The sequence below is a fragment of the Drosophila santomea genome, chromosome 2L, assembly GCF_016746245.2.
Source record: "Drosophila santomea strain STO CAGO 1482 chromosome 2L, Prin_Dsan_1.1, whole genome shotgun sequence".
NCBI lineage: Eukaryota > Metazoa > Arthropoda > Insecta > Diptera > Drosophilidae > Drosophila > Drosophila santomea.
Window position 1 is genome coordinate 16,351,348 of NC_053016.2, and position 27,807 is coordinate 16,379,154.

Below are 27,807 nucleotides of genomic sequence, written 5' to 3' on the forward strand. Positions count from 1 at the left end.
GCCGGCCGGCTTGGTGAATTAGGTGCCCACGCCCAACCGGCGTGTCCCATTCGGATGCCCCATCCTTCAGTAGGCACCCGAAAACTGTATCTCTCTTGCCACATTTAGAGAGCGATCACGCTGCTGATATCATATTTTAGAGAGCACGATGCCCATTTTGGCAATGGCAAAACAGGCCGATCAACTACGGTCGAGCTTCCATAAGAAGAACGTCTTATGATTGTTATATGTGCCATCAAATACATTGTTGTGTACAGTATACACTCGCTAGTCGATATTCTGACTCCCCTATATTCGACATTTATCATATTCATCGAGTTTATAATCAGTTTATTCTATTCTATTTAAATTAAACAGTAGGAATTATTGTACATATTAATATTATAACTTTTCTTAATTTAAACGAGAAATTCTTAAAAATTACACAATTTCTGTAAACTACCTTTTGCTCACTCTAAATATGACTGAAAAAGTTCGTGCCCAGAGGCTAGTCTGTGGAACCAGAAATCTTCTAATGTGGCAGACAGATGTTGTTGCCGCAGCTGCCGAGAAATCTGAGTCTTCCGCGCAGAAAGGGAGAAGTGGAGGCATGGGTCGAAGACCAAGACGAAGACCATCCGAGACTGGAGCCTTCTCCTGTGCGTGTGCTCTTTGCTATCGGCAGCAGATAAAGCGGGCTGTCCAGTGCCGATCGGCTGCCCTTTTTGAGGGCAGCTTTGAAGGACGCGTTCATAGGACGCTGTGGCAAACAACTCAATTTTAATTAAACGTTGCGCTCCGAGAAATAAATTAAGCATGCTGACCAGGTTGGCTGCGCAATATCTGGACAACCTTGGGTCCCCCCGCCTGGACTTGTCTCGGGAGGCAGTGATAAGTGCATAGCCGTTGCGTGTTTCGACCCAGAAGACCGGGCGACTGGATAACAGGTTCCCACCTTGGCTGGCTTTATCAAGCGGCACAAAGAGTCTGTTTCTAGTATTGTGCTAACGCTTAATTATGTGCCATAACAAGTATTTTCATTCTTTGTACTTTAATGCATGGCCGGGGCTGTTTACCCAGCTACTTGAGGAACTCTTGCAGGCGGTTTTGCTGCGATTTGCTGGCGTCTTTAAACGCGTTCGACTTCAGCTGGGCGGCTAGTTGCAGTAGTACGTTCTGTTTCTGCGTTTTGGACTGAGTTTTGGGTGCGGCTGGCGCTGGCTGGGCAGGCTTCTTCTTTTTCTTCTTCGACGTCTGACTTGGGTTTTGGGCAACTATTCCGACTGGTTGAGATGCCTTTTTAGGCGGCGCTGACGATTTGGGAAGTTCTTGCTGCGGCGCTTTTTGCTGCATCCGAATTTTCAGGCCTGCATTAATATCTTTATTCGGCGCCTGAGACTTCTTCTTCTTAGCCTTCTTATTATTTTGGACCGCTGGCGCAAGTTGTGTGGCTGCCACAGTCCCCTCCGTGTCCTTAACTTTGGCGCGTTTTCGGCCCTTCTCCAAGGCCAACATCGTCTTGTGATGGCAAACGTCGCAGTCCACGGCCTGCAAAAAGGAATTGGGCTATGGTTAGAGTGCAAGGATTGGGTTCATATGGTCACACGTAGAAGTCTAAAAGTCACTGTATAATTAAAGATGTTTCAGATTCCCTTGTTTTCATTTAAATATAAATATCATTCACCCAGAAGCTGAATTCTTATTTTCATTTGCTCCAATAATGAACTAAACTATCCATTTATACTGGAACCATAAATATTTTATATGAAAAATAGGTAATCGTGGTTTAAGTGTCTAGGGTTAGCAATATTATTATTAATAATTATATATGTTAATTAGTTTAAGCCCTCGAAACTAATTTTTGTTCTATATTTACATCTCTTCCATAAGATGTTAGCTCTCACCATGTTGCTGGCCATTCGCTTTTTCAGCCACTTGCCCCGTTTCCTGGCTCCGCTAGTCATCTCGCCCTTTGCCAGCTTGCTATTCACGGCTTCTAGCCGTGCTATAAGTCTCCGGTTCTTGGCACTTTGCTTCAGTTCTTGTGGCTGGAGCTGGAGTTGGTAGCTCCCATTCGTCCACTGGTTCCCGCAGCGGGAGCACATGCGTGCGGATCCAAAGCTGTCCTCCGGCAACTGGACATTGTGCCGGGCCAGTTTCCTGCAGGTGGTTCTGTGTTTTTTGTATAAACGCAAGTTTAGTGGCTGTATAAGAAGAAGAAACAGCGGACTCACATGTAATAAGATTTCAGGATCCGTTCTGTGTGGGTTTGGTCGGTTAGTTTGGAGGCACAGTTCCACAGCAAATCAACTGTTTTTTGATCACTCATGACGAAAGCTTACAAAAAGTCTGGAAAAACAAATTTTATATCTTAAAGTTTATTGTATTGCATTTCAAAATACAATTTAAATTTAAATAAAAACTTTACCAAACATTTTTATAATATTCATTTTATTTAACGTAAAGTTTGCTCTTATATCTAGCTAAGACTATTTAAAGCTTTACGAAAATTATTTACATTGACTAAAACAAACGAAACAACTAACCTTTGAATAAAAACAAACATGCCAAAATTCAAGCCAAAACAGACAGCACTGACGGCACAACGTGCACAGCTCATCAGTAAAACGAAGGTGAATTTTGTGTTTAATTCCAGAATTTTAACTTACCAACAATGCTAGTTAAATATTGAATGTGATACGTGGTAAATTAAACTAAGATGTTAATTTAAAACATTAATAAAAATCCTTTTTTCTAAACCGCTTAAAAAAACGTAAACAGCTGGCAGTCTACATTTATCTGGTAAATATGTGCGATTGGCGAACCGGTTTAATAATCGATGTGACAGAGCTGCCACCCTGCGAAATCCGATAGGGTGGCATCTAACGGAAACTCACCACGAGCTTGTTCTACCTAAATTCGGTATTTCACCGTGGTCAGTTGAGGGTCCTACGGCATTTGCGCGTCGTTTTAAAATTATTCAACACATCTGAAAAGCCAACCGCCGAAACGAGCAGAAGCGACGCGCATATTTTCGAATGCAAACGGACGCGAAGCCCGCCAGTAATAAACAAACATCCGTCGAATATTGCCAACGTTGAGTGTGGAGCAGTACAGTGAATTCAATAGCATAGTGCGCGCAATAACGATTCGCATTTGCATTTGCAGCTGCAGCAAGAACAATGGACCCGTTTACTCAGGTACGAGGCCAATTCGCACACAACGAAGCCCTTTGTCTGGGATTGCAAGGGTATTGGTGCTGGCACACGCGGATTTTCATTGCCATTTCCCATTTTCACTTGCAGCACATGCTCGAGAAGGCGGAACAGCGCAGTCGCGCCCTCGGCATCAGCAACGCCAGTAAATTTCCGCTCGCCGAGTGCAGCGTTCCAAGCTCCTCCGCCGCCTCCTCTTCAGGCGGGGATGCTGGGGTCCAGGCCCCGAGGAGCCGGTCGCCTGGAGCCCAGAGCACGGCCAGCGGCGGCGGCAAGGTTATAATGTTGGGGAAGGCCACGCTGGAGGCTTCGCCGGCCAAGCCGCTGCGTCACTATACAGCGGTAAACAAGGAAAACTTGGATATGGGCATCGAAATAAACATAACCACGGACAAGCCAATTGGTGTAAGTTCTCTCTCCTTAACTTAGTTATTTCATCTTGTTCATCCTTGCTGCACATCCTTCAGGTGCAAGTTGAGATCCAGGAGCAGGAGGTGACGGATGACGAAGAGCAGGAGGAAGGAGGTGCTCGGAATCCTCTTCTGGAGGCGGAACCAATAAACCAGCCCCTAGCCAGGCTAAGGGACACTTCCCGCAGCAGACTGCAACGCATGGGTGCCCTGTACTCAAACACGGATGATCTATCGTCGCCAATCCACCGAACCGAGGGGCAGTTCCATGTGACAACGGGTGAGGAAGATGACTGTGGTAACCGTAGCAGCAGACAACCCAAACAGCGGTTGGGCAAACTTGCCGCCTTGGCGGACACCATTAACCAGTGGGAGGATGACACGTCGCACCACGAAGTGCACAGACCCCTTGAAGCACCTCCACCGAAACCGCATTTGTCCAGCCGAAGGGCCGAGAAGGGTCCAGCTCCACTGCCACCCAAGAAGGACGAAGTCGACGAGGCTACCAGGACCAAGCAGCTGAAGTGGGATCCCAAGGTATTAAGCTCTCTGGAGGCACAAGGTTTTCAACGCCGCGAATCATCAACCATTAAACACACATATGATTATGCCAAACAGGAAGAGGCTGCACCAGCCTCAAAAGTGGAAGAGGCGGTATTAACTGCCAAGCCACCAGTGCCCCAGAAATCAACTACGGTCAGCCAGGTCGCCAAAAATTTTGTCTCTTCTGCACCAGCGCCCAAGCCAGCACCGGCGCCTGCGGTTAGTGTAAAATCCGGCTTGGTTTCCGGACGGGCGGCTCTTTTTGAAAACAAGGGAAGCGGTGGACAGTCGCAAGGTCTACGCAACCAAAAGGATCCTTGCGAGCTGTCGCTGAAGGAGCGTATGAAACTGTTTGAAACGGGCAACAACAAAGCGATGTTGCCGATGGCGCCCATAGGATCTGCTCCCAGTATTACACAAATCCGAGCGGAAGAGGTGAAACGTAAGTTTAGCGGCCCTTTCATTTTTAATAAAGCGACAATACTCACCTTCCTTTGTTAACAGAACATTTGGCTGCAGTGCATCCGGTGACAGCTACTAACGTGGTTGCAGCGACCAAGCCAAAACCAGAAAGCAAGTTGCGTGACAAGGTGGCCGCTTTGGTGGCAAATGCGCAATCAAGTGCAGAGACGCGAATCAAGGACATTGATCGCCAACGGCAGGAAGACATGCAGATTATTTCTAATCGCTTTAACAAACAAAAGGAGCTCTTTGACATTCAACCATCCGTCAGTTCGGGGGCTCCTCAAGCTCGACCTCCCGCTCCAGCTCCTAGCAAAGTAGTGCGGCCCATGCCACCGCCTCCACCGCCGCCCATCGCAGGTCTCTCACCCGCCAGCAGCAAGAGGCGATCACGTAAGAAATGACTAAACCCTTATTCTAAGGACTTGTCCTTATACATCCGCAATTTCAGCTGGTGATGCGCCCATCACTGACGAGGATTCGAAGCGAGCCCGCAAATCGCATTCGGATCGACTCTATCCAGCCCTGTCCGACCTCGACTCCAGCGGTGACAACTGCTGTGCCGCGGAAACTGCCTCAGCTACGGATGACAGCCATCAACTGGATGAGGAGGAAACCGAAAGGTGCGCTGACAAATGTTACTCCTGCTTGCTATTTCTGCTTTGCATCGAGTAGCACTCTAAGACTGATAGGCATATAACACATAGCTTTAAACCCCATCCCCTAGACAAGACCAACAATAAAATCGCTTTTTTAACTAACCGTTTATCTTTGATTCGTGCAGTTGCATGGATGAGTCCGAAGACCAGTCGCAGACTGAGGACAGTAGCGCCGGCATGTGCAATGGCAGTCTTGGTCGCGAGATAATGAGTGCAGTGCAGCGCAACGAAGCGGAGATGCAACAGCAGCCGGGCAAGAAGGTAAGTGCAGGTAGAAACTGGCAACACAGCGGGTGGTCTCCATTAACAAGATTTCACACCTTTACAGACTGTGCGCTATGCGGACCAGGACATGTATTACGACGACAGCTCTTTGAACTCGTCGCAGGTCTCTGCGGGCATCGATGATTATCTGGATGAAGCACTTGTCGAGGACTATGGCAGCACTCAGGATGACCAGAGCGACAGCGGGGATGAGCAAAATGGCAGTCGTCTGTCCTTGGGCGTAAGTACTTACTAAATCAGTTTCTTTGCCTATCAAAGCAATTATACATACGTCTTTGTACATTATTAATATACATTATACATTAATTTGGCAGAGCAAAGGAACCACGGCCTCAAACAGCTTTTCATTCCGAAAGAATCCAGCTTCTTCTTGCACGCCTATCGAGGAGCATCATGAGATGGTAGACCTGCAGACGCCGCTGCTCAGTGGTGCCCAGCCGGTCAAGTCGGAGTTAAGTGTTAACCAGGACAACGACAACCTCGTTACCCTGGTGCACACGGTCAGCTTCTATCGCCGCCAGCAGAGCGCCAACGTAAGTTAACTAATTATATTTAAAACAAAATTCTAAATAATAGTTGCTTATAGAGCTCCAGCTCTACACCGGTTCGCAAGATCTGTCGAGAGCAGCAGGTAATGCGATCAGCTCTAGCAGGCGATTGTCATGCCAAGCACAGACTGGAGTACGACTCTCCTCAGCAGGTTGGAGCAGGTTACGCCAGTGCAGCAACTGACATAGTTGACCAGACCGACGAGGACGATGCCGAGATGCAAAATGCGCGGGAAGTAAACGATGCCTCACAGGCACAAGACAAGATCAAAAAGCTGTTGAGCGAGGTGTGCAAGCAGCAGCAGGTGATAGGGCAAGCCAGTCAGGCCCTGAACCTTTGCGCTGCCACCGTAGAGTTCTCTGGCTCCACAGAGTCAGTGGAGGGCGAGCGATATCTGCTTCTTGCAAGTAAGTTTTTTTATTCGAGTATTTCTTAGACTAATAGTTTGCCTGGAAATATATTAAACCGAATTGGAAATTCGAAATTGGACCCTAAAGTCCCAATGCCAAATTTAGCTCACATCTAACCTTGCATACCCTTGCAGCCCATCGACGCCAGGCATGTTTAGATGAAGTTCAGCGTTTAAGAGTTGAGAACAGTATTCGTCCGGTGGGTGCACCAAAAGAAAAGGGCTTACTGACGGTCAAGGACATAACCATTCCTCTGCGTCAGGAGTACGTGCGTAAAATGGCCTCAAACAACATTAACGGCCATCATCTTGTGTGCCTTCTGAAGTACAATGAGCACGTGCTGGCCACCAAGACAGTACCCACAATGCCTGGCTTGCTATCAGTCAAGTTTCCCGATGTCTTGCAACTGAACAATGTATATGCTGACTTCAGGGTAAATATTGATACACTTTCTGAAGCAAATATCCTTTCTAATTGTAAAACATTCGTCTGCAGATCACGCTAGAAATCTATGGCATGTTAGCCCAACGCGATCAGCTGCCGCACGAGCTTAAGTACCACATCAACTTGAACAAGAAGGGAGTCATCAAGACCCCAAAGAAAAAGGGAGGCGAGAATCGACTGGTGATGCCACCAGTACAAAGTCCGGCGGGACCACATGTGGTACGGACGCCGCAGCTGGTGCAATACGGCTTTGCCATTTTCTCGCTGCGTGAAATTCAACGCACTACGTGGACGCTGACCCAGGTGCTGGGCGTCAGCCCCCTGGAGGGGGTGGTTCATATGAAGGTCAACTGTGAACTATCCGTTAGCGTGGAGTATAAAGGATTCCTGACCATGTTCGAAGACATCTCCGGATTTGGCGCATGGCATCGTCGTTGGTGCTATCTGAATGGCTCCGTAATCAACTACTGGAAGTACCCGGATGATGAGAAGCGCAAGACGCCAATGGGCAGCATAGATCTGAATTCTTGCAGTTCCCAAAAGGTGACCACTGCACCGCGCGACATTTGCGCCCGTCTCAACACCATGCTGCTGGAGTGTGAACGAGCGGCGCTGGAGACGGACCAAGAGTCCTTGATAATTGTACCGAACGGACGTACCACCACGGTACGCCATCTTCTCTCAGCCGACACAAAGGAGGAGCGCGAGGAATGGTGCGCCTACCTTAACAAGGCACTGACACTGCTGCGCGCTTGGGGCACCACCCACTGACACGCTGACCCATTGCAATCTTGTCAGCAGCACGGACAATGACAACAAATGGGCGGGTTGTTAAAAGTTTTCTCTTTTTAAGTTACTCAATTTACTATTTTAATCGCGTTTGCATGGGTATTCATTTTGTTTTGTTTCCGATTCAAATTATTCGTGTCCATCTTGGAGTGGGACACGTTCGTGTTCGTCTATATCGACAAAGTATTGTCTAAATAACTTTTTACATATGTACAATAAATTTAGGATGTCTCGCTAAATATATAATATGTGTAAAACCCATTAAAACACTAACGCCAGTTAGACACTGATTATTTAATATTTTATTGAATACTTTTATACACGTACACATTTACATTCACATATATCGATTTGCAAGAACTCTTGGTTATGAAGAAATCGCTACGTGGCTTCCGCGTGTTAACTATCTTTCTATCTCTGACCATTCGGAATCTAACAACAAGTGAGAGTTAAAGCTAGCGTGTTATCACGACGCCGGTTGTTCTAGTGCTTATCTCGGCTTCGGCACCAGGTGGTTCCGCATCCGATCCGTTTGAGATAAACGTCTCGCGCGGTTTTCTGTACTGTGTAGGTGGTTCATGTCAGGTAGTTCAGTGTGTCTGCTCCTTGGCCATCTGAATTGACTTTAAGTCGAAGATAACTTCATAACTTCCTTACGTTTGTCACTTGGCCGTCGGCCTAAAGGCTATCTACAAAAGTGGATTACGCATTGCCGTCGGCGGAGTGTTTAGTGTGGGTTTCCTCTAGTTCACAACGCTATCAAATGTATAGATATTCTATATATATTTCGTATAGGTATGTATATATATTTTGACTTGAATCTGCTGTTTGTTGTAAATCCTCCAAAATATTACAGTTTGCCAGATATGCAGGATATACTTGTGCTTTGTACAACAGTAGCAGCGCCCTCGGTGGATCGGGTTCGGAATACAATTATGCATATTATGTATTATGTACACACTCTGTGGCGGAAGGAGGGAACAATCGAAAACGAGAGCAGCTACTGTTCGGTAATGCATTCGCTGGATTCGGATACACCGCCTCAAACTGCTTTGGATACTCCGTTTAGCAATAAAACTGTCAACGTTCGCTAGAATATTAGGGGTATAATACTGGGCATATTTCCATATATGTAACACTTGTCTGTACTGTGTGGCTTGGCTGTGGTTGGTGGTTGGTGGTTGGTGGTGCAGTGGCAACACAAAGATAAAGCTCAATTTCGATGCAAGTTTCGGGGCTGCTGAATTTAGATTCATCTAACCTAAGCACTAAACCGTAATCGGTGGCCAATATAAAATTGAAAAAATAACTGCCTAAGCTTACTCATATTTGGTATGTGCGTGTGTGCGTGTCCTGTTCTTGTTCTTGTTCGTGTGTATGTTGCTATGCACCTTTAATGAACATTTTAAAATTCAACACTTAAGACTACAACGGAATGTACAGTAAACGTAAACAATCAAATAAATTAATCAGTAAAACGATATGCGTAGAATACTATACATAAAAGACTGTCGCCGTATCGGCCTAAGTTTCCTATGGGATTCCAGCCCCAGCCCCGCTGGCCGCCGGCACCTGGGCGTTCTGGCGCCGCAGATCCGACTGGGTGATGGCCGTGATTATCGTGCCCACGATCAGCATTACGGCCATGGTTATGTTGGCGGCTATGTCGCCAAACGTGGTGAACAGCTCCGAGTAGAAGAGCGTGAAGCATATGCCGAAGGTTTGGGCAGAGGCGTTGAGCAGTCCGGAGGAGGTGCCCTCCGGCTCCGGGAAGGTCAGCTCGGCTCCGAATTCAAAGCCCACAGGCAGGTAACCAGTCATAAAGAAGCTGTGAGGGATTAAGCCACGGAGTAACCATTAAGAGTAGTCTACGTGCAGTTTGATCACATATACAACTGATATCAATTCCTTTTCCAATAGGAATTCAATGAGAAATAGCTAAACCTATTTGCCTGACTGGGCTAGACTGGACTTACCCGAGGAGCGATGCCGTCAGATAGACCACCGCTATGTGACCTGTGTCCAAGGTGAAGGTGAAGATCCACATGCCCACCATTGATAGCGCGTAGACCGCCAGCGTCGTTTCCCTGCATGAAATGGAGGTTAAGCGCATTGAGAAAGCATCTCATTCAATAAATAACAACTTCTGCAAGTGCTGTGCTAAAGTTTTCTTAAGCAGCCCATTCTCAGCGGGGCCACAGGTCGTATGCGTAATGAGTTTTAATATGCTGCTTGCGGCTATACTCACTTGAACTTGTGCGTCTTATCCAGCACAATGCCCGATACCACGGAGCCCAGCATCCCGGCTAGCACAATGCTAAGGCCAATACGTCCGGCGTCCACCTCGTGGCCGGGATAATACTTCAGCACCACCTGGAAAAAAATCCCCATTAGCCGTTCATTAATCGAGTGAGAGTGAGAGTGAGAGTATGCGCTCGTACCGGATTCAGGAGCGTGGAAATGGCGTAAAAGACGCCCACATTGATGCCGTAGGAGAGGAGCAGGAAGATGAAGTTCCGGTTGGTCATCAGGTTCTTCAGCGACTGCATGAAGCTGACTTGCTCCGCTCCGGAACTCTCCAAGAGTTGGGCTGCCTCCTGTGCGGCGGATGGCGGAGTGGGTGGTTTGTCCTGGAAAACTGCCGAAAGTAGAGATTTATTATGGGATTATCATTTCGTATGAGAATGTGAAAGGGATGTGAAGGATATGCAATATTTTGAAGGCACTTTACCTATCATGAAATGTACAAATGTAAAATAATGCGCATTGAAGACTTAAACTTACATATCACCATTAGGACGAGCAGGATGGAGGTGAGTCCGGCCACCAAGTAGAACATCATCTGCAGATCACTGCCCACCGTCTCGAGATCCGGTGAATTGGGCACCAGCATAGGGGGCAGCACGAAGCCCACGGCCACGCCCAGCTGAAAATAAAAGAGAGAACGAGTTTCTCGATAGTACGCAAGTTGCTCAAAGGGAAAACTGTTTCCGGTTCCGACGCTGTCTCTAAATCCGCCGATGTTTTTGCCCTGCTTCCGGCCTTTCCTCATCGCCCCAACACAAAACTTTGGACTGGTGTTCTTCACGCTGCAACTGTGAAATTGATTTATGGTGGGCCTGGCCCGGATAGATGCATACTACTGCCCCAATGCCGGAATTCACAGTAACTCTCTGTTTTTGTTTGCGTCAAAGTTTGTGCTGTTCCAGGCGAAAAAATAGATGTACGACTGCGACAGCTCCGTTTTTTCCGCACACACCAATGCACAAACGTTGAGCCATACGAATTTTTTGTTATTTCCCAGGACTCGCGGGGAAATATGTAACGCATGAGAAACGAGCATTTTCTTTATCACAAAAAATTTATTCGCTCAAGTAGTTTGAAATAAATAAAGCCGTTTTCAACGTCAAGAAGCTACTACTTCTTATTCATTTTCTAAGGGTATTCATGATCATAGGGTGTCCTTCAGTCGAGCTCCTCCGGCGATAAAGGTATTTTATAAACCATTTTTTCTTTTGCTATAAATCGGTTTAAGCGGCAAACTATAAATCGGCAATGGCGGTATTTAGGGCCAACTGACATTTGACTGTCAGGAAAATAAATTGGACCGTAAAAGCGTTATTAGTGGCGAAAAATTAAATTCATATGTCCTCGAAACTAAAGCTTTAATCCAGTCGCATAAAAGGATTATTTAATTAGAAAAAGTCTTCGGCGAATTTGTATATTTTAATTGAATTGAAGCCTTATACTTCTGTGCAAAAATAATCACCTGAGTCCCGATTGTTTTCATTTAGACGACAAAGAAAATGTCAGCCGGTTGAACAGCTCAGCTCCACACACAATAAACTCAGCAGAGCTTCACTTTTTGGCCATATCTTTTGGTTTTCCCAAACAAAGAAAAACCAATGGGGTAAGGGGAAAACTCAATTCCCACTGACCTTTGGCTTTATCGTGGCCAAACAGACACCGATGCCGAAGCTGCAGGTAGTCCGTGTTTCGGATAGAGCCACCCTTTAATGGAGCACGCAAACATAATCAGTTTTTCCAACTTTACCTAGGAGATTGCCATTCTACTTTATGGCAGCGCGACTTTAGGAATCGAGATTATTCCGGGTAAGCCAAAGATTTCGCATTAATCTGGGTTTACCTCGGAAAATGTTCGCAAATTGCGCTGCAATCGGGGACTTTTTCTTATGGAAACCCTTTTCAGGTAGAAAATCATAGTTTGCCGTCCTGCAACTTCCCAAAAGGAGTTCCAGAAGTGTATTTAAAATGGCATGGCAATTCAAAAGTTGTGAAGAGAAATATTCCCTCGTGAAAGATTTTCATATATGTAAGTCCAGTTTGTCAATGAAAATTTTCCCGCGATAAATGTCAAGGTTCCAGTTGGCTGGAACGTATAAATTTATATAAGTCCGCCTGATTCGGCAATGAAACTGTGTATTGGTATAATCGAGTGAAAAATAAATGTGATTTTGAAATATGTACTTTGGTAAATTGAGTCCGAGCTGATTCATAGAATTGCAGCCATTTGCATAAATGTATTCGAGAGGTTGGTCATAAACCAGGAGCTCATCTCCATTGCCATACCCTAAGCCATTTGGGATTTAACGAGGGAGCGCAAAAGGACATTCGAGTGGGACCCCAGGCTGCAGTCTGATCCCCTCCAGTAAATATTTGATTCGGCTGGAGACGGATCGAACGTCTGAGCCCAGTTTGGAGGGACTGCCGGTTGGCCAACTGCTTCGGCGGAATGTTCGCTGGCGGCCCTGGAGAACGTTATTTTCGACTTGGTGGCACAACTTGTTCCGGCCGTGTTTACATGGCCATCCGGAAAAAAAACGAGCAGCGTGAGGGGATAAAAAAAGCGGAGGGATAAGAAACTGTGTTTGCTCAGCACTCTTGCAACAATGCTCCTCCGCCAAATCCGTTTCAGCCCGGCTCAGCCAGTCAGAAATCAGAGATTTGGGGTGGCTCTTGGTGGCTCCAAGAGCGTGTGGTGCGTCGTCCTTGCCAGATAAGGCTGCCAAGGCGATTGAGTGGGTGGCTGGGCGTTCGCATTCAATGTCACTCGGTATGTGGGCCACCTACGTGGCCCCATGCTGCGTTTTTTAGAAGGCTCTTTTTTTTCGGGCACAAGTTTGACTTGGCATTCCGGCAAGAGATTACCCGGACTGGCTTTAAGCCCTTCGCCTTCCGGCCCACTGTTCCACATCATCGCCCCGTCCTCGTCATCATCACGTTGCCAGCCTCACAATGTCACATCCCATTGTGACTTCCTACCTGGGACGAACGGAAATTATAAGCCTTTTCATCTGCATTCGAGTGAAAGACAAATATGACGCACAGGTGCGTTTAGGATGCAATGTGTCTTGTCGGGATGTCAGTGAATGTTGATGTGGAGGTGGAGGTGCAAGTGGAGGTGCAAGCCAGCTCTGGATATTTGAACCCCATATTTGCACTTTCAGTCCTCCTGCACGACGCGCTCGTAAATCAACATAAAGAGCAAACTGCTCCACATCCTCCATACCCTCCATGCCCTCCACTTTCCCATTCCCATTTCCAGGCACCCTCTTCCGTCCTTGGCTTTCAGCAGCGCCATTGTCATTCATCACCGGCGCACCTGACACTGTTGGCTGATGGCTAAGCAAGCGGCCTAATTGTTTTGCGGTGTTTAAGCCCATAACCTGCCGAAACAAAAAGTACACTCAATATGCCATGCAGTGGCATGTTCAGTTCTGTGTAAATGCACACTATCTAAGGTATACAAAATGTTACATCAAACAATTAAATTATTATACCCGTTACTCCTAATAAATGGGCTTACTAGTTTTGAAAAATATGTAGAAGGTAGAAGAAAGCGTTTGCGATCATATAAAGTAACATCTATTCCTAACCAGGATCAATAGCCGAGTCGATCTGGCCAAGTTCGTCTCTCTGTCCGTATGAGTAGCAAGATCTCAGAAACTATAAAAGCTAGGAAGCTAAGATAAAGCATGCAGAAATAGTTTACTGATGTTAAAAATTGTGATTTTGATTCGTTTTTGATTTTCGTTTTATTATTTGCCTGAGTCACGGGTATCTGATAATCGGGACACTCGACTATAGGAACGCTATAGTTTATATCTAAAATTGACGTTACTTTTTGAGCTATTATAGCTTTTAAATAAAACAAATAAATAAATATTTATCATTTTATAAAAAAACACTAATTCTGATCCAAAAAAAGTAGTTGTACATTTGAACTGGGAATTTCCAGTGAAACGACGAAAATGCATCTATTGGTTGCAACTACAGATTGGCCTTAATTCGGGAAACAACTAAATAAATCTATTTTCCAAATTCCAAATGTCCTAGTCACTAAGTAACTCATGCAGTTAAAAAGTCAAGAACTCGGTTGGCCACCAGCTCGAATTGTGCACTTGCAACCGCATAATGCATGTTACCCCCCAGTCCAGCCCAGCCCAGCCCATCTCGTCCAGCCTCCTCCTCCTCTTACGGCGACATTTCAATTGTCAAGTCCCATTGGAACATAGAAGAAGATGACGACAATGAAGGTACTCGGGCAATCACTTAAGCTCGGCGAATTTCGGTGAGGTCATTTCGTTTGTTTGTCGCTGCTGAATAAATTGAACCTCTTGCCGCTGGCCAGAGATGCGGATGCAGTGCGCCAAATTGAACCCACTCAAAGAGCCTTCCGCATGCATTACCAACGGGAGCCATTGAGGCGGAAAGAGGCGTGACACGGGTCGTCCCTGCCGTTGTCGGTTTTGTTTAACTTGTGCGCCAGTTCGCAACTCTTTCGGGCAATTTCATGATTGACTGGCCAGGATTCACAGGCCAGCCGGTTCGTAAATGTCCAAGTGAGCCACTTTCGTCTCTCCGGATGTGTCCTAGGCCCTCGCCCCAACTTGGCCTTGCCCGACTTGCTGCATCAATCCAGCAAAATGGGTTGGAGGCGGGCCACTGCCTTTTCTGTGTTAATGCAAATTCAACGGCTCACTAAATCACAAGAAAATGCTGGAACGGCTTACATGGCATTACAGTGTCCCAAAGATATGAACGGAAATGGGTCGTATGCGTGTTCCGGGTATACACTCACCTGGTTGCCAAAGACTCCCACGCTGGTGGCCGAGGACACCTGGTCCGGACCGAACCACACGGCAGCCAATCGCGCGGGCAGCGACAGGATGCACACCTGGGCCAAGGCCACGATCGACTGGCCGATGAAGCTCACATAGAAGAGCGACGGGTCCACCGAGAACACCTTGATCCAGGCCCCCACACAAGTGCCCACGATTCCAACCAGGGCGGTGATGCGAAGACCCTGTTAATGAAACCGATGAAACAAATTAACACAAATCGCAACTAGAACTCGCTAAACCTTTTATATAATTGCATCAGTAGCTTCGCACTTACCACTTTGTCCAAAAACCAACTGCCGGGGAAAATGAGCGGTATATACAGGATCATATAAATCATGGACGTCCAGTCCACCCACTTGTCGCTGATGCCGTAGTAGCTGCAGGATGGAACCAAATGACTATTTTAGGGGAATTTCTTGGGCGAGAAAGTGCACTTTAAGCTAATTTAAGCAGCCCCAAAGTCAAGTTGTTTAATGAGCTTTGAACTTTGAACGAAAGATGCCGGAACCGCAGGACCCGCCCTCGCAAGCCGTTTACTTACCGGGTTATTATGTTGTTGATGATGGTGTATTGTATCCACTGCATGGCATTCGAGGATGAGTAGAACACAAAGAGGATGAGCACCGCCCAGCGTCGGGCGTATACTTTGTAGCCTGAGAAATGGAAAGTGGAAATTGAATGCCAGCCAGGTGAAAGCCACTTCAGAGTGCTCCTGACACGGCCCAAGGCTTCCCATCCCAACATTAAGCGAAGGAGGACCTCGTGTAGCTGCAGCGGATTAGCTGGATCAGGGGACGGGATTACACTACTCACTAGTTCACTTCCTCCACTCGGGCCTAAGGTCTTTTCCGAAGCTAATATCCATGCAAATGATGGCGCCCACTATCGCCCCATTATCGTAACAAGTTAATCCGCGCTTTCTGCTTTCTTAGTGCCTCGAATCTTTTTCGGTACTTCTCTAAATGTAGAACTTAAAGGCCTCCAATGTCAGTTATGTAAGTCGTACCATACAGTCTATTAATTTATACGTGGTGTAAAATCTTTGGTATTACGCAGTCTAGAGAAATAAGTTACTGTAGAATTTATAAATGACTTCCCATTATTGGTTTACTAATGATTTAAGTAATTTTGTATTGCTTGAATTATATTGTTTTGAAGATATTTAATACAGTTCAATGGCGTAAGCTAAACATTTTATACCCGAAATATTTTATGGACTGAAGACTGGAAGAGGTGAAATAATGCCCTGAAAAGTTATTTCATTTGCAAAGGTTTCCTCGAAATTTAAAGTTAAGTGTAGTCGAGCTGCATAAATATCTTTTATTTCCGATTCATTTTGGCTTTGACCTAAATGAAACTTGAATAACAAATAAAATTTGTGCTTAAATTAGGTTTGGATTTAAAGGCTATTCACGCACTCGTAACACTCGCTTTTAATTCGTTCATTTTTGAGAAATTTTAGTTTTCCCAGGAGAGTCACGAAACACCAGCAAATACTTTTGATTGAAATGTTTGATTATAAGTAAAACGGGCAATCTACATACAATCTACACCTCGAATTAAATGGCTTTTTGCAGCATATCGTGTGCATCAGCTGGTGTATATATATATACATCGACTTTGGTCTATTTATATCCATCTTTTTTGTTCCAATTTGTGACAATTCAGAGGGGACGTCGCTAACTTTTCGGCTTGCATGGCATTGAAAGTACAAAACGCTTTGATGCCGTGCTTTGTTTGTATTTTTCAGTTAAAGCACGTGCATGCACAAACACATTCAGGTACAATGGCCACACATATGTTTACAGTGCACCGAAAAAATATAGGGTATTATATGGATTACCTAGTTACTTATTTCAAGTAAAATGGAAAGGGGTAAAACAAAACAATTGTTTAGGTTTCAACAAGGGTCAAAGTTCGATTTTAAATAAATGTTTTCTTTTTGTAATTATTTTACTTTAAAGAAATGTATATCTTATGTAAGGTAACAGTTTTTTCTTGCAGTGCCTGCAGCAGGCTTGCTTTTAAGTGAATGTGCGGCTGTGGCTTTGGCAGGCTTGCCAAGTGCATTTGTGTGCGGTGGTTGTGTGGTGCCTCGATTGCAATGCATACAAATGCCAGCTCTGCGCACACCCTTTCGCACACTCCATAAGCGCACTCACCCACCCACACACCCACACACCCACAATCACAATCCACCCGCACCACAATCACAAACACGGCGATACTATTGCCTACCTTGAGGCGCAGTTAGGCCAAAATACTCGTTCGGGTCCGACATGCAAAGTGCAGGTGCACATTCAGCTGCAGCGGCGAGGCAACTGCGCGACTGTGTGGCATGAAATGCCAGCTAGGCAAGTGCTTAAGTAATGCCACATTGCACCCACATTGTCTCAGATGAGCGGGCGAAGTGCAGGACTTATAGGATTGGGTTCAGATGGCGATCGCAGGTATGCAAATTGCTGCCATAAATAAATGTGCAGAATGTGCGGGAATTTATTCGAAAGTATCTAATATCTATTTTAAAAGTATCTTTTAAAGCAAATGAATGTCGCTTTCATGTTGCCCCTCAATCATTTCGCTTAAATTTTATACTAGTTCTGTTGCGGTCGTACTAGTACGATTCGTGGAAAAACTGATTACATTTTGACGTTTTCAAGTGCTTTAGAGATCAAACTATTTTGATTCGCAACTATCTGTATTTGAGTTCCCAAGTTCTCAAGTAGTCATACCTTAGTCTTGCAAGTTAAACTTTGTCCACCGATCAGTGTTGCTACCTTTTAATTTTTTGATCCGTTTCAATAAAACGTTATACGGTATTGATAACTGACCTAGTTGCTAAGATGACTAATCTTAAATTTAATACAGTTTTGCTTGCTTTTGAAAACCTGCTTCTTTGTCGAAAACGTATTGAGCTAAGTGAAAGTATTGGTGAAAGTGCGAATCCGTATGCAATGGGACACTTTGTGGATAATGAGGATCGCATATGACTTACCTTCGGCTGGAGGGTTTGGCCCACCCACCGCCTTGACCCCCTTGCCCTCCTTCTCCTTGGGCGTGATCATGTCTGTGGACTTGCTGGTGGCAATGAAGGTCTCGCTGTTATCGCCAGCTCCACCCGCACTGTGCTTCAGATCCATCTAGCGGGCGCTGGTGGTTTGTGTGCGTTGGGTGGTGGGTGGTGGAGGGAGGTGTTACTGGCAGCTGGGAGAGGTGGTGGTTGTGGGCGGTGGTTCTGTGGTTCTGTGGCAGCGATTTCCTGATCGGTGGTGTCGTTGAGCTTCTGTTCTTTCCGGCAGTTGTGATAGCTTAAAGCTGATGTTCAAAAGCGGTTCTGCAAGCGGACCGAAAAATATGAATATTTAGAGTTTAATTATAAAAATTAATATTTAGAAGCGCGAAAGCGGGCAGCAGATTCAGTGAAATTGTTGCATCAACAGGCTTAATTGGGGAATTAGCTAACCACTGGTGTTTGCATAGAACATGCCTGTTCTTTGCGGTCGAAATAAGTTACTTTGCATTGTGGCTTACAATCCGTTTGCGTTTATGGATTAGCGTGAAATGATACTGCTAACGAGGCTATTGTGTGTTGACCATGAACTTGAAAGTTCTGGTTTTCGTCTCACAAAAGAGAGAGCTATGTCTTCAAGGTGAGATTATCTTGAGCTAGAACAGCTGGTATTCAAATTGGGTTCAGTTGTCACCAGACATCACCAGAACAGCACGTTCTACTAAAACAATAACCAGATGTGTGGAAAATTTCAGATTAAACTGCTTAGGTAAATGGGAAAACAAATGAATAAATTGTAGTGTAATCTATCTATATTGCCTTTCAGCCATAAATCATATGACAACACTCGTATCGTTTTTTGTCACCAATCTACTTAAATATGATGTCCCATTTTATTGGTTAACCAGCAAAAAGCGCCATAAATTTAATTCTATACCCTTTAGCACCAGGCACTTTGCATAATTTCCATTGTATTTCGTTGGCCGATCTCTTTCAGCCCCAAATCAAAATGCTGTGGTTTTGGATAAACAAAAACCAAACAAACGTAAAGCCCGATATTAATATGCCTTAATTAGCTTGTTGACTGCGCTGATTACACGCGAATTTCCATTTGCTGCTGTTGTGACATTGTAATTTGCTTTAATAAAGCCATTGAGTTAAATTTAAGCGCGGCATTCACCCTCAATGCCACTTGTTGCTCTGCCCTGACTTTCGAGTCCGGATATTCAGATATTCAGATTTTTTAGCTTTAGTATTGCTTGAGCTTCGGGTTTAGCGATGGATTTAGCTTTGGATTTGGCTTCGAATTCGGCTTGGGGCCTTGGTAAGTGCAATCTGCCGCAGTTGAATTGGAATGCCGGATTCCGGATTCCGGTTCGGATTCCGATTGCATTTGGGTCACTATTTTGGGGCTTTATATTCCGCTGATAGTTTCGCCGCCTCATTTGGCACGTGCATTTCGATGGCTTATTGCCATTAGCCGCAGCCGCCGCGAGATGAAACTGATTTTCGTAAAAAAAACATGTCGTGTGCAAACAGTTTTTCCTCATTTCCATATCGCCTAATTAGATCGCTCGTTCTGGCGCTGATAGCGCATGCCAGCCAATTGAATTTAAAATGCCTAATCACTGCTTTCAAATCAATTTGCCTCTTTAAGTGCAAATTAAGGGAGATTTCCCATTGAGTTTTGCTTTCGCACAACCGGAGGTCGTTTTGCACAACCAGCAGAGATAATGGCCAACTGTCGAAGACCCCGATCCTCCCGAGCACTACGGATCGCAATGAATCCGTAAATCAAGAACTTGATTATCCGAGGGCCTCTCAAACACTCGAGATTGGCGTCATAGTTGCCGATTGTCCAACACAATCGACGGGGGGTGGGTGTTTCTTGGCCCAGATAAATACTCGTTAATGGGGCGGTTATATCGCTTTATTCGATGAGTGTTCAAACTGCGATAAGACGAATTCTAGACAGCGATTTCTCAAAAAGAAAACAGCTCATTTAAAAGCAGCCACAATGTTGTGGGAGCTCACAGCTTTAAAGAAAACGTTTCATTGAATGGTTTGTTCAAGACTCATTAACGTTGCAAATGTATTCATGCTTGGTTTTTTGTTTCGCACTTTTATAATATTATTTAAATTATACAATCAATATTGGTGATTTCTAAATAAGTTGAATGATATTGTCCGCTTTTTATATAAAATTTCATTGACATACTAGCACAACAATTTATAATTTGGTGTCAGTAACCTTCAAAGCGAGTGTGATTAATTTAAAAATGCAAGATAATATTTATGGATTAATATTCCTCTTTTTATATTTCTCTAATTATGAGTGTTTCGTTTCAAAGGAAGGCCAGAAACAGCAGTCCATTACTAAATATTTAAAATGTATACAATGTCTGTAATTTTTTTTTGTTTAAGTAGCTCGCTACAAGTGTTGTTCCATTTACTAATCTGTTTTTCCCGCACTTCACCTTTCTAGTGATCGTTTTTCCAGACTAACACCACTCCGATGCTTCTAACATCGTTTGTTTTAGGAACTTGCAGTTGGGTTGGTTACGAGTATTTCCCTCAGTGCACCTGCAAATCACCGTAAATAACTTCCCGAATTGCCTGGCATCGGAAATTGATTTTCAACCCCCGCTGTTAAAAACACACACGTACGTAAATTTCGAAGGGGATTTCTACGGAGCGAATAGTTGCGGCCCAAACCGATGGCCTTGACAGTGGCCTTGATGGCCTTGACGCCCGCTTTGAACCACCGGGGTACGAGCACACTTCACCCACTTGGACACAAGCACGGAGGCTTCCGATCCGAGCAGCTGATGGCGGTGGTGGTGCTGGTGGAGAGAAGACTACGGAGCACGCAATCGCGAACGGACAAAGTGGTACTGAAACTGATTTCGAAACGCTTGACGACGCTCCGCCAAGAGCGCAAATGTTGGTGTGCAAAACGCTTTCGGCTCGTTCGCTTGTTATTGATGCCAACAGCTGATTCGACTCCACCATGTAGATGACAACTAAGTAACTCGCCTCGAGTGCCCAGCGCTTCGGGCCCGGAGTGATAAATGATTGCGAACTGGCTAAGAACAGCGACTCGCAGGCGTTTGATTGTTTTACGAGGGCCTAGCCCGCCACGCAGGGCATTCAGTCGCAGTCGAGAGTTTATTGCTGAGTTTATTTTCTTTTCGAATTATCGCGCCGAATCGAGTGACAAATTTGAAACACGTTTGCCAGACCTGAGCTGTAAATCCGGAGTCCCACGGTGCCCGCCAAAAGTCGGTCACCTGCTCGATCTACGTCTGTGCCCGGCGCACGGACACTCATTTCTGGCATCGCCCCCTCATCGAAAAAAAGTCCAGCTGTCGTGATTCAGCGCAGCACAGTGAACGCCCGCTGGATTGAACCGACACTCACACATGCATAAACATACTTTGCTTCCTAAATGGAACTTTCTCAATATATTCACCTATGTCTGATTAGAGACCACACAAAATAGTATATAACACCCTATAACGCTAAAAACATTGCTTTTTCGACCAATATTAAATAGTTAAATAAATAATAGATATTAGTTGAAAGAATAAATTATTATTAGAAGTTAAAAAAAACTGGGGTAGGGAAAACAAATTAACCCATTTATTTGAAAAAGTAATGTAGTTGTGTTGGATGTAACACATTTAGAACGAATTGTTGACAGCATTGGAATTTGTAATACTTATAAAAACACATTTTAACAAAAGATAGTTTTTATGTATGCAACTAATGCCGCCTAAGCTAAAGAGTATCATTAGTACGGCTTAAGTATGCAGAAAGGCCTAATACTCCGTAGACAAACCGTAACCAATTAGTTATTCTTCAAGGCCAAGTGCTCCGCTTTGCAGTTCACCTTACCGCTGCCCCCCTGTACCTGGCACACAATTGCATTTGCAATACATTTTAAATTGTCTGTTATTCGTTGACGCAACCCGCTCCCCACTTTTTTTTAGCGACCGAAGCACGTGGATTTCTGGCTACCCTCTGCTACTTATGCACCTCTCTTCTTTCGGGGGACAGGTCTCTATATTTTTCACTTTGCTCTTATTGTGGCTTTTATTGAATAATTTGCCTGCGAGAACTTCCACTTCCCACTTACCACATCCACGGTTCACGTCGGCGTCTCCCCGTCCCCCGCTCTCTGGATTCACTGGTCTCAAAGTCCGGAGGACGGATCTGGCGGATGGTGGCGACGCCATCGCCGTGGTTGGGGGTCATTATTCGATTAAGGGAAATTATTATGTTTTATTATTTATAATGCAAATATCAGCACAGACACGGCCGGGCGGTGGCAGAGATTCGCTGTGAGGGTGGTCTGGAAGCCCTGTTATTTGTTTCGAGTGGCTATCATCAGACCATACACTGGGAGAAAAAACCACTGGCTGTGATATAATTAATGTGTTTCAGAATATGTATTATTGCTTATACTTTTGTATACCTTCAGAATTTCATTAAAAGTTTAAAGAAAATAGTAAGAGGGGATTATAATACATCATATTTTTGATTGAAACATTTGTTCTAAGTCTTTACTGGTACCTTTACAGTGAACATTATTTGTGATAGTCATAGAGCGTTTATGCATTTATTTATACATGCTCAAAGCTAAATCAAAACACTAATCGAATATAGCCAGCTAGTATGGATAAAGAGTTTAATTAAAACTTTAAAAACGTTCATTTAGTTTTTTGAAGTGCCACGTTCGGAGACCGGACTTATCACCGATTTGTACTTTGTCACCCGGCTATGCGAATATTTTGTGCGGCCCCATCAGTTTCTTCAACTCATTCGCCGATGATAAGCTCGTAATTCAAGTGCTGATAAGATTTAAACGAGATATTAGGCCGATTAGTGCATTAAGGGAATTACTACTATTGACATATAGCAGCGCCTCAGTGCTTGGACATCCCGTTGATCGGATGATTTCCACCGATTTCCCTGTCATGTGGAGTGGTCACGATTCATTGCCTTCATGACCTTGCGAGTATGGAAAACCATCCAAGGTTTTGCCCCAACCGGGTACCGGGTACCCATTAACATATATATTAACGTGTTTACTTAGAGCCTTTAATGGTTGAATCTTAATCGGGTATTAAAGCTATAATTTATTTACCTGCTCTATAAATAAACTACGTATCCGATAAAATCACATTATACTTAGAATACAAAAAGTAGGTTCGCTTCATCTAAATGGGTTTGATTTGATTAAAAAGAATTGTGGTCAAGTATGTGGTTTGCCATTTTTTCTAGCATTTGCATTTTCAAGAAAAAATCATTATTCAAAAAAAGAAAATGGGCAAGGAAATGCGTATTTGCAAACGATGTAACAAGTTCTTTGCATTCCACACAGAGCTTTAGTCAATCTTTCATTCTGCTGACGATCGACCAACAAAAGGGATGATATGGCCAACTGTGAACAGAGGAGTCCACGTTAGATTCCCCACCACCCAGCTGGTCGGTGTCCACACAGTGGCACCTGGTTGTTGGGAGAAGGCGTGAGTGCGAGCCACACTCTTTGGCGGAATCAACAACCGTATACGCTGCTAATGGATTCTCACTTCGCCACCCGCCCGTAATCCTTTTAAGTCCCACCCACCACCTAACCCACTTCCACCCGTCCAGTTCCTCCCAGTTCCTCCCAGTTCCAACCAGTTCCACCCACTTACCCACTTGAGAAGTGTGCAAAGCTGCGCCCGAGGGGCGATTGCAACATTTCTCATGCGCCTCGCTGGAAACAATTGCATTCGCGTTCCGCCGGCTTTTGTCTCGATTTCACTTTAGTCGGCCAGCTGAATTCGAAATGCAATTTGCTGCTGACAAGTGGCCGGCGGACACAATGAATCGCAAATTCCAGCGCAATCCTTGGGCCAATTAGGCAAAGGACCCAGGGAAAGGGAAATATTTATGCACCCAATTTGAGCGTCCCACACCTCTGGGCCATTTGTGGCCGAGCTCAGCTAATGTCGGTCCTCAAATCATAAGCATAATCAACATCCCTGCGAGGATTACGTTTTCACGCTTCCATGGAGCGGAAGTGACAGGAAGAATCATGGCCCGATATTAAGGGTTCACGGTGAAGGCCCCTGGAAATGAATCTTAGATTAAGTTATTTCGTTTTTCTTGTGGACTCTTGAAATACGAACTTTTGGCATTTGTAGAATATTTCAATGTGTAGTAGAGCCTACTATAAAAGTATAAAAATTAAAGCTTCCTTTAGAATGCCTTTTGCTGAGACTAGAGTCATTAAAATTATTGTGCTTTAGTGTTTCCCTCAAAATGGACATTAATTTCGATTAGGACCACTGCCGTTTAGTTCTTTCAGGTTTAGGGATACTAACGACTTGGGAAGCCTCACTGTATTTGTTTTTGCGTGCTTGCTTTGAGGAATAAGTGGTATCCGGGAATCCTGGAGCTTTGTGAAACCAAATCGCTCATTAATGCCTCCTCGGTGGGGCAGGCACAGCATTTGTTAGGCGCACTTAATCCTCTGCAAATCGCGTAATTATGTATGTACGTGCACAATGGCAGCGCCTAACTGCGATATAATTTCCGCAACATTTATTTATTAATTAAAAAATTTGTGCCATTGACGACGGGGCTTACGAGTAAGCTAGATAAATTACCATAAATTGTATTTTATTGCCCGAGTTTTGTGCACATCACAAAGAGAATGGACGACGAGCTTTAGCAGCAGCAGCAGCCGCCGAGTACCGAAAAGACCGAAAATTTGTAGCATACTTTCCAACGCCCTGCGATTTTGCCATTATCAGGGAAAAAGTTTCCGCCGCAGCAGCTGGAGCAAGTCTGGTACCCTTTTTTATGCCCAACCAACCACATGCTGTGGTTGCTCCTTTTGCCGATTAGTGGAGGAATGGGGTCCAGTTGCGGCCCAATTATGCAATTCTCGGCTGCCTCCTGCGATTAGTATGCAGTTTTGTTCGGCTTTCGCTCACTGCGGCCAGATGCGTTTTTAATTGCATCAAAAAGGACTTCCGCTTCTGGACAGATCGGCCTTGTCAGCTTCCTAATTGGACATTTGTAATTAACTTCACTGGCAGTCTCTGGCGCCTCACTTTTTGTTCCTTCCGCCTCGCACTTGGCTCATTTCTCACCAATGCAGTTGGCATTTAATGCAGTTGACCCTTTTCCAACGTTTTTTCTGGGTTATTTATGTATCGCTCGTTAGTTTTCGGTGGACGCTTATTTATCGGCTGCCCTGGGGACTTGGACAAGGTCGGATTTAGTTTACCCAAGTCCAGCGTGGGCACCCCTGACCGCCTGACAAATGGCAAATGGCTGGCAACAAAGGGGCTTAATTGCCAGGGCGAGTGTCTCCGGTTTGTCATAATTAACCTAGCTCGCTGCACACTGCAAATGCATTTGCTCACCTATAATGGCGACTTTTGAAATTCGAATTCATTTGTGCTGCCCGCAGGAAGTGGCCTACTTTCCGCCCGATCCAAATCAATATTTTTCTTGGGCGCCCTGCTGCTGCCCATTAAAGTTGCATGTCTTCGGCTGTGGCGCAGCTCTCGAGCACTCAATTAGCTGTTGAAAAGGTCAGACCCTCACCGGTTTACCTTAGTTTCAGTTCTAGGTTCTATTTTAAGGAACGGCCTTGAAAGGTGGCAATTGACCTAGGCGAGCGATAAATAACTTGCGGCTGGCTACAGAAACTGATAAATGCTCTTGGTAAAGTCTGTCAAATAAAATTCGAACACGCAGTTAACTAGTATTTTGAAATTGAGTGCAAAAAATAATTGTTGCATATAAAAGTAAACTTGTACTGTCAACGCATACAACTTTTAAGGGGATAATTAACTTTACAATAACTTTACTTTTCTATAGACGCTGTGCTAACCTACATAGAGCTCAATCACAGTTTTTCCCACAGTTTTAATTTTTTTGTATTTTTAAAGGAAAGCATTTTTAGCCGATGTAAATATGCCAATGCTGTTATATATTATATGTTAGAATTAAGCTAGCAAATTAAATTTAATAGAGCTGGTTGTAACGAAAAATACTTCAGCGAATGGCGAACTTTAAGCTAATAGTTTGAGAAATTACAAGCAATTTATTAAAAAGCTTGGTGCAACTTTACACAAAAACCCTAAATAAATATATACTTTGGGTGCAGCCACTTTTGACAAGCACTGAATTCATGCGCCAAATCAAGAGGTAGGCAAATTATTTAAGACGAGTTCACAAAAATATTATTTGAGCATTGAACAATGCGCTAACTAGGATCTGCATGGGACTCCGAGTTTACTCGGAGTCCTTTCCGCTGAAAGTCAGAATAGATGGCCCTGGGCGAAGTGGCAATTAAAGCTGAAGCTGTAATGGGCTTAAGCATTCAATGCTTTTCGTTCTGGGGCATTCGTGTACCTGTGTGCGTGGCCGCGTGTTTGTGAGAGTGCTTCAGTTCAAAAACCTCCAAACATTACGTCACAAGCTGGAATCCACACAGACGGGGAGGCAGTGGCACACATTGAAAAGTGCTGCGGGCCAGACACCAACACACCAACACACTAACACACCGACACGGTGGTGTGGTGTGGCATGGCATTCAAGTTGCTCTCGTACATCCTTGCCGCGCCGGAGCTTTGGACAGGGGCAGCTGTGTGGGTTAAGAGCGGGAACCGGGGTTAAGGATGATGCCTCTGCGTCTGTGTTTTGCAATTGTCTAGCTCTGTTCAACTGGGGTTGGCTTGGCTCGGCTTGGCTGGCCAAAGTGGAAAGGAGAAAAATGTTAAGGCACCTGGACCCGGATCTGGGCAACACATTTATCCGTTGTTGCACTCGTTTTTTGCTCTTGCTGGCGGAAAAATCAATTTATGGATTTTAGTTTCGTTCACATTTGTTTTTATTTGCCTCAGCCTCTTATCTCTTTGGCACGTTTGCACCTCTCAAGTCTTTCAGGGCGTCTGGCAGCTTGTTGATGCCTCGGCGAATCGGAAGGTCCCTGCTCGGGCGCCATCGCACCACTTACCCCTCACAACTCGCAATTACAGCAATTTCTTTTAATTGCAATCAAATGAGACGAAAACGCTTGCCGCATTACTTACCCTTGCCTCAAGCCCCTTTCCTCGCGCTTTTCAATCTACCTGGCAGGATGCAGGATATAGCCGGATATCTTCGCTTGGCGCGCCAAAATGAGTTACCGTCCTTTACAGCAGAGCCTTGAGCTGCAATTGTGCGTTTACGTTTGTGTTTGTTTTAGAGCAAGGAACAAAAGTGCGAAACGGAATTAATTTATTAGAAGGGTAGGGAAACTGGTACAATTCACGGCACTGTCAGTCAGCCCACTTTCGATTCGAGCGAAGCTTGGAACCAAGCACACGTACTGGGGCACTTTAAATATTTGCTCTGCACTGCAAAAGTTGCCTCCTTTTCTGCGGATACTGCTGCTGCTGTCTCGGCCTTTTTGCTTCTCTAAGGACCAATACTTTGGGGAGGAATCGCTGAACAGGACTACTGGAATCCTATTGACTCGGTCCCTTTTATAAGTCGTGCGCTTGCGATCCACTCGCAGCAATCAGCTGTCGCGGATGCTGTGGATTCTATGGATGCTGGTGGCTCTCCGGGATTTCCACTGCGCAGGTACAAACAAGAACGGTTGCAGGCAACTGACCGAATCATAATTAATATTTAGTGGTAATTTTGGTAACTAATGAAATTTCATTTTCAATAATAAGCCATTCCTTAATCAGGGCATACATCAGCTGCCGCCTGAAAGTATGCAACGTTTTCTGTCTGCAGTTGCCGCTGAATTAGGGTGGACCGTGCTCAGCTGCGGAAATTTAAGTCAGCCACTTGTTGCTTTTCTAAAGCGTTTTCTGCTTCCCCGAGTTTAACTGAAGTTTACAAAGCT

The 27,807-nt window shown here is 44.9% G+C and overlaps 3 protein-coding genes across 10 annotated transcripts; 1 reads left to right on the forward strand and 2 right to left on the reverse strand.

Moving 5' to 3' along the window:
- Positions 1–337: 337 nt before the first annotated feature.
- On the reverse strand, positions 338–2,794 carry LOC120444085. 3 transcript variants are annotated; one of them, XM_039623608.1, is made up of 4 exons: positions 2,649–2,794; positions 2,214–2,328; positions 1,884–2,151; positions 338–1,527 (listed from the first exon to the last, which is right to left on the reverse strand). In XM_039623608.1, exons 2-4 carry the CDS (start codon positions 2,306–2,308, stop codon positions 1,060–1,062), a joined length of 831 nt encoding a protein of 276 aa, XP_039479542.1. In that variant the 5' UTR covers positions 2,309–2,328; positions 2,649–2,794; the 3' UTR covers positions 338–1,059. The 3 variants fall into 3 exon arrangements, with proteins under 3 accessions (XP_039479542.1, XP_039479543.1, XP_039479544.1); XM_039623609.2 differs by lacking the exon at positions 2,649–2,794 and adding an exon at positions 2,526–2,625; XM_039623610.2 differs by lacking the exon at positions 2,649–2,794 and adding an exon at positions 2,408–2,478.
- A 143-nt stretch (positions 2,795–2,937) lies between these two features.
- LOC120444082 (anillin) lies at positions 2,938–8,045 on the forward strand. 2 transcript variants are annotated; one of them, XM_039623602.2, is made up of 12 exons: positions 2,938–3,179; positions 3,285–3,599; positions 3,662–4,141; positions 4,223–4,589; positions 4,652–5,002; positions 5,061–5,232; positions 5,394–5,529; positions 5,597–5,773; positions 5,868–6,086; positions 6,140–6,509; positions 6,647–6,945; positions 7,008–8,045. In XM_039623602.2, exons 1-12 carry the CDS (start codon positions 3,162–3,164, stop codon positions 7,725–7,727), a joined length of 3,624 nt encoding a protein of 1,207 aa, XP_039479536.1. In that variant the 5' UTR covers positions 2,938–3,161; the 3' UTR covers positions 7,728–8,045. The 2 variants fall into 2 exon arrangements, with proteins under 2 accessions (XP_039479536.1, XP_039479535.1); XM_039623601.2 differs by having other exon boundaries at positions 3,662–4,589.
- On the reverse strand, positions 8,025–27,396 carry LOC120444083 (feline leukemia virus subgroup C receptor-related protein 2). 5 transcript variants are annotated; one of them, XM_039623605.1, is made up of 11 exons: positions 27,281–27,396; positions 27,002–27,121; positions 17,886–18,224; positions 15,432–15,543; positions 15,165–15,267; positions 14,848–15,072; positions 10,530–10,671; positions 10,187–10,383; positions 9,994–10,118; positions 9,722–9,832; positions 8,025–9,573 (listed from the first exon to the last, which is right to left on the reverse strand). In XM_039623605.1, the coding sequence occupies exons 3-11, from the start codon at positions 18,028–18,030 to the stop codon at positions 9,279–9,281; spliced, it is 1,455 nt and encodes a 484-aa protein (XP_039479539.1). In that variant the 5' UTR covers positions 18,031–18,224; positions 27,002–27,121; positions 27,281–27,396; the 3' UTR covers positions 8,025–9,278. The 5 variants fall into 5 exon arrangements, with proteins under 5 accessions (XP_039479539.1, XP_039479537.1, XP_039479538.1 ...); XM_039623603.1 differs by lacking the exons at positions 27,002–27,121; positions 27,281–27,396 and adding an exon at positions 21,143–21,264; XM_039623604.2 differs by lacking the exons at positions 27,002–27,121; positions 27,281–27,396 and adding an exon at positions 20,568–20,836.
- Positions 27,397–27,807: the final 411 nt, after the last annotated feature.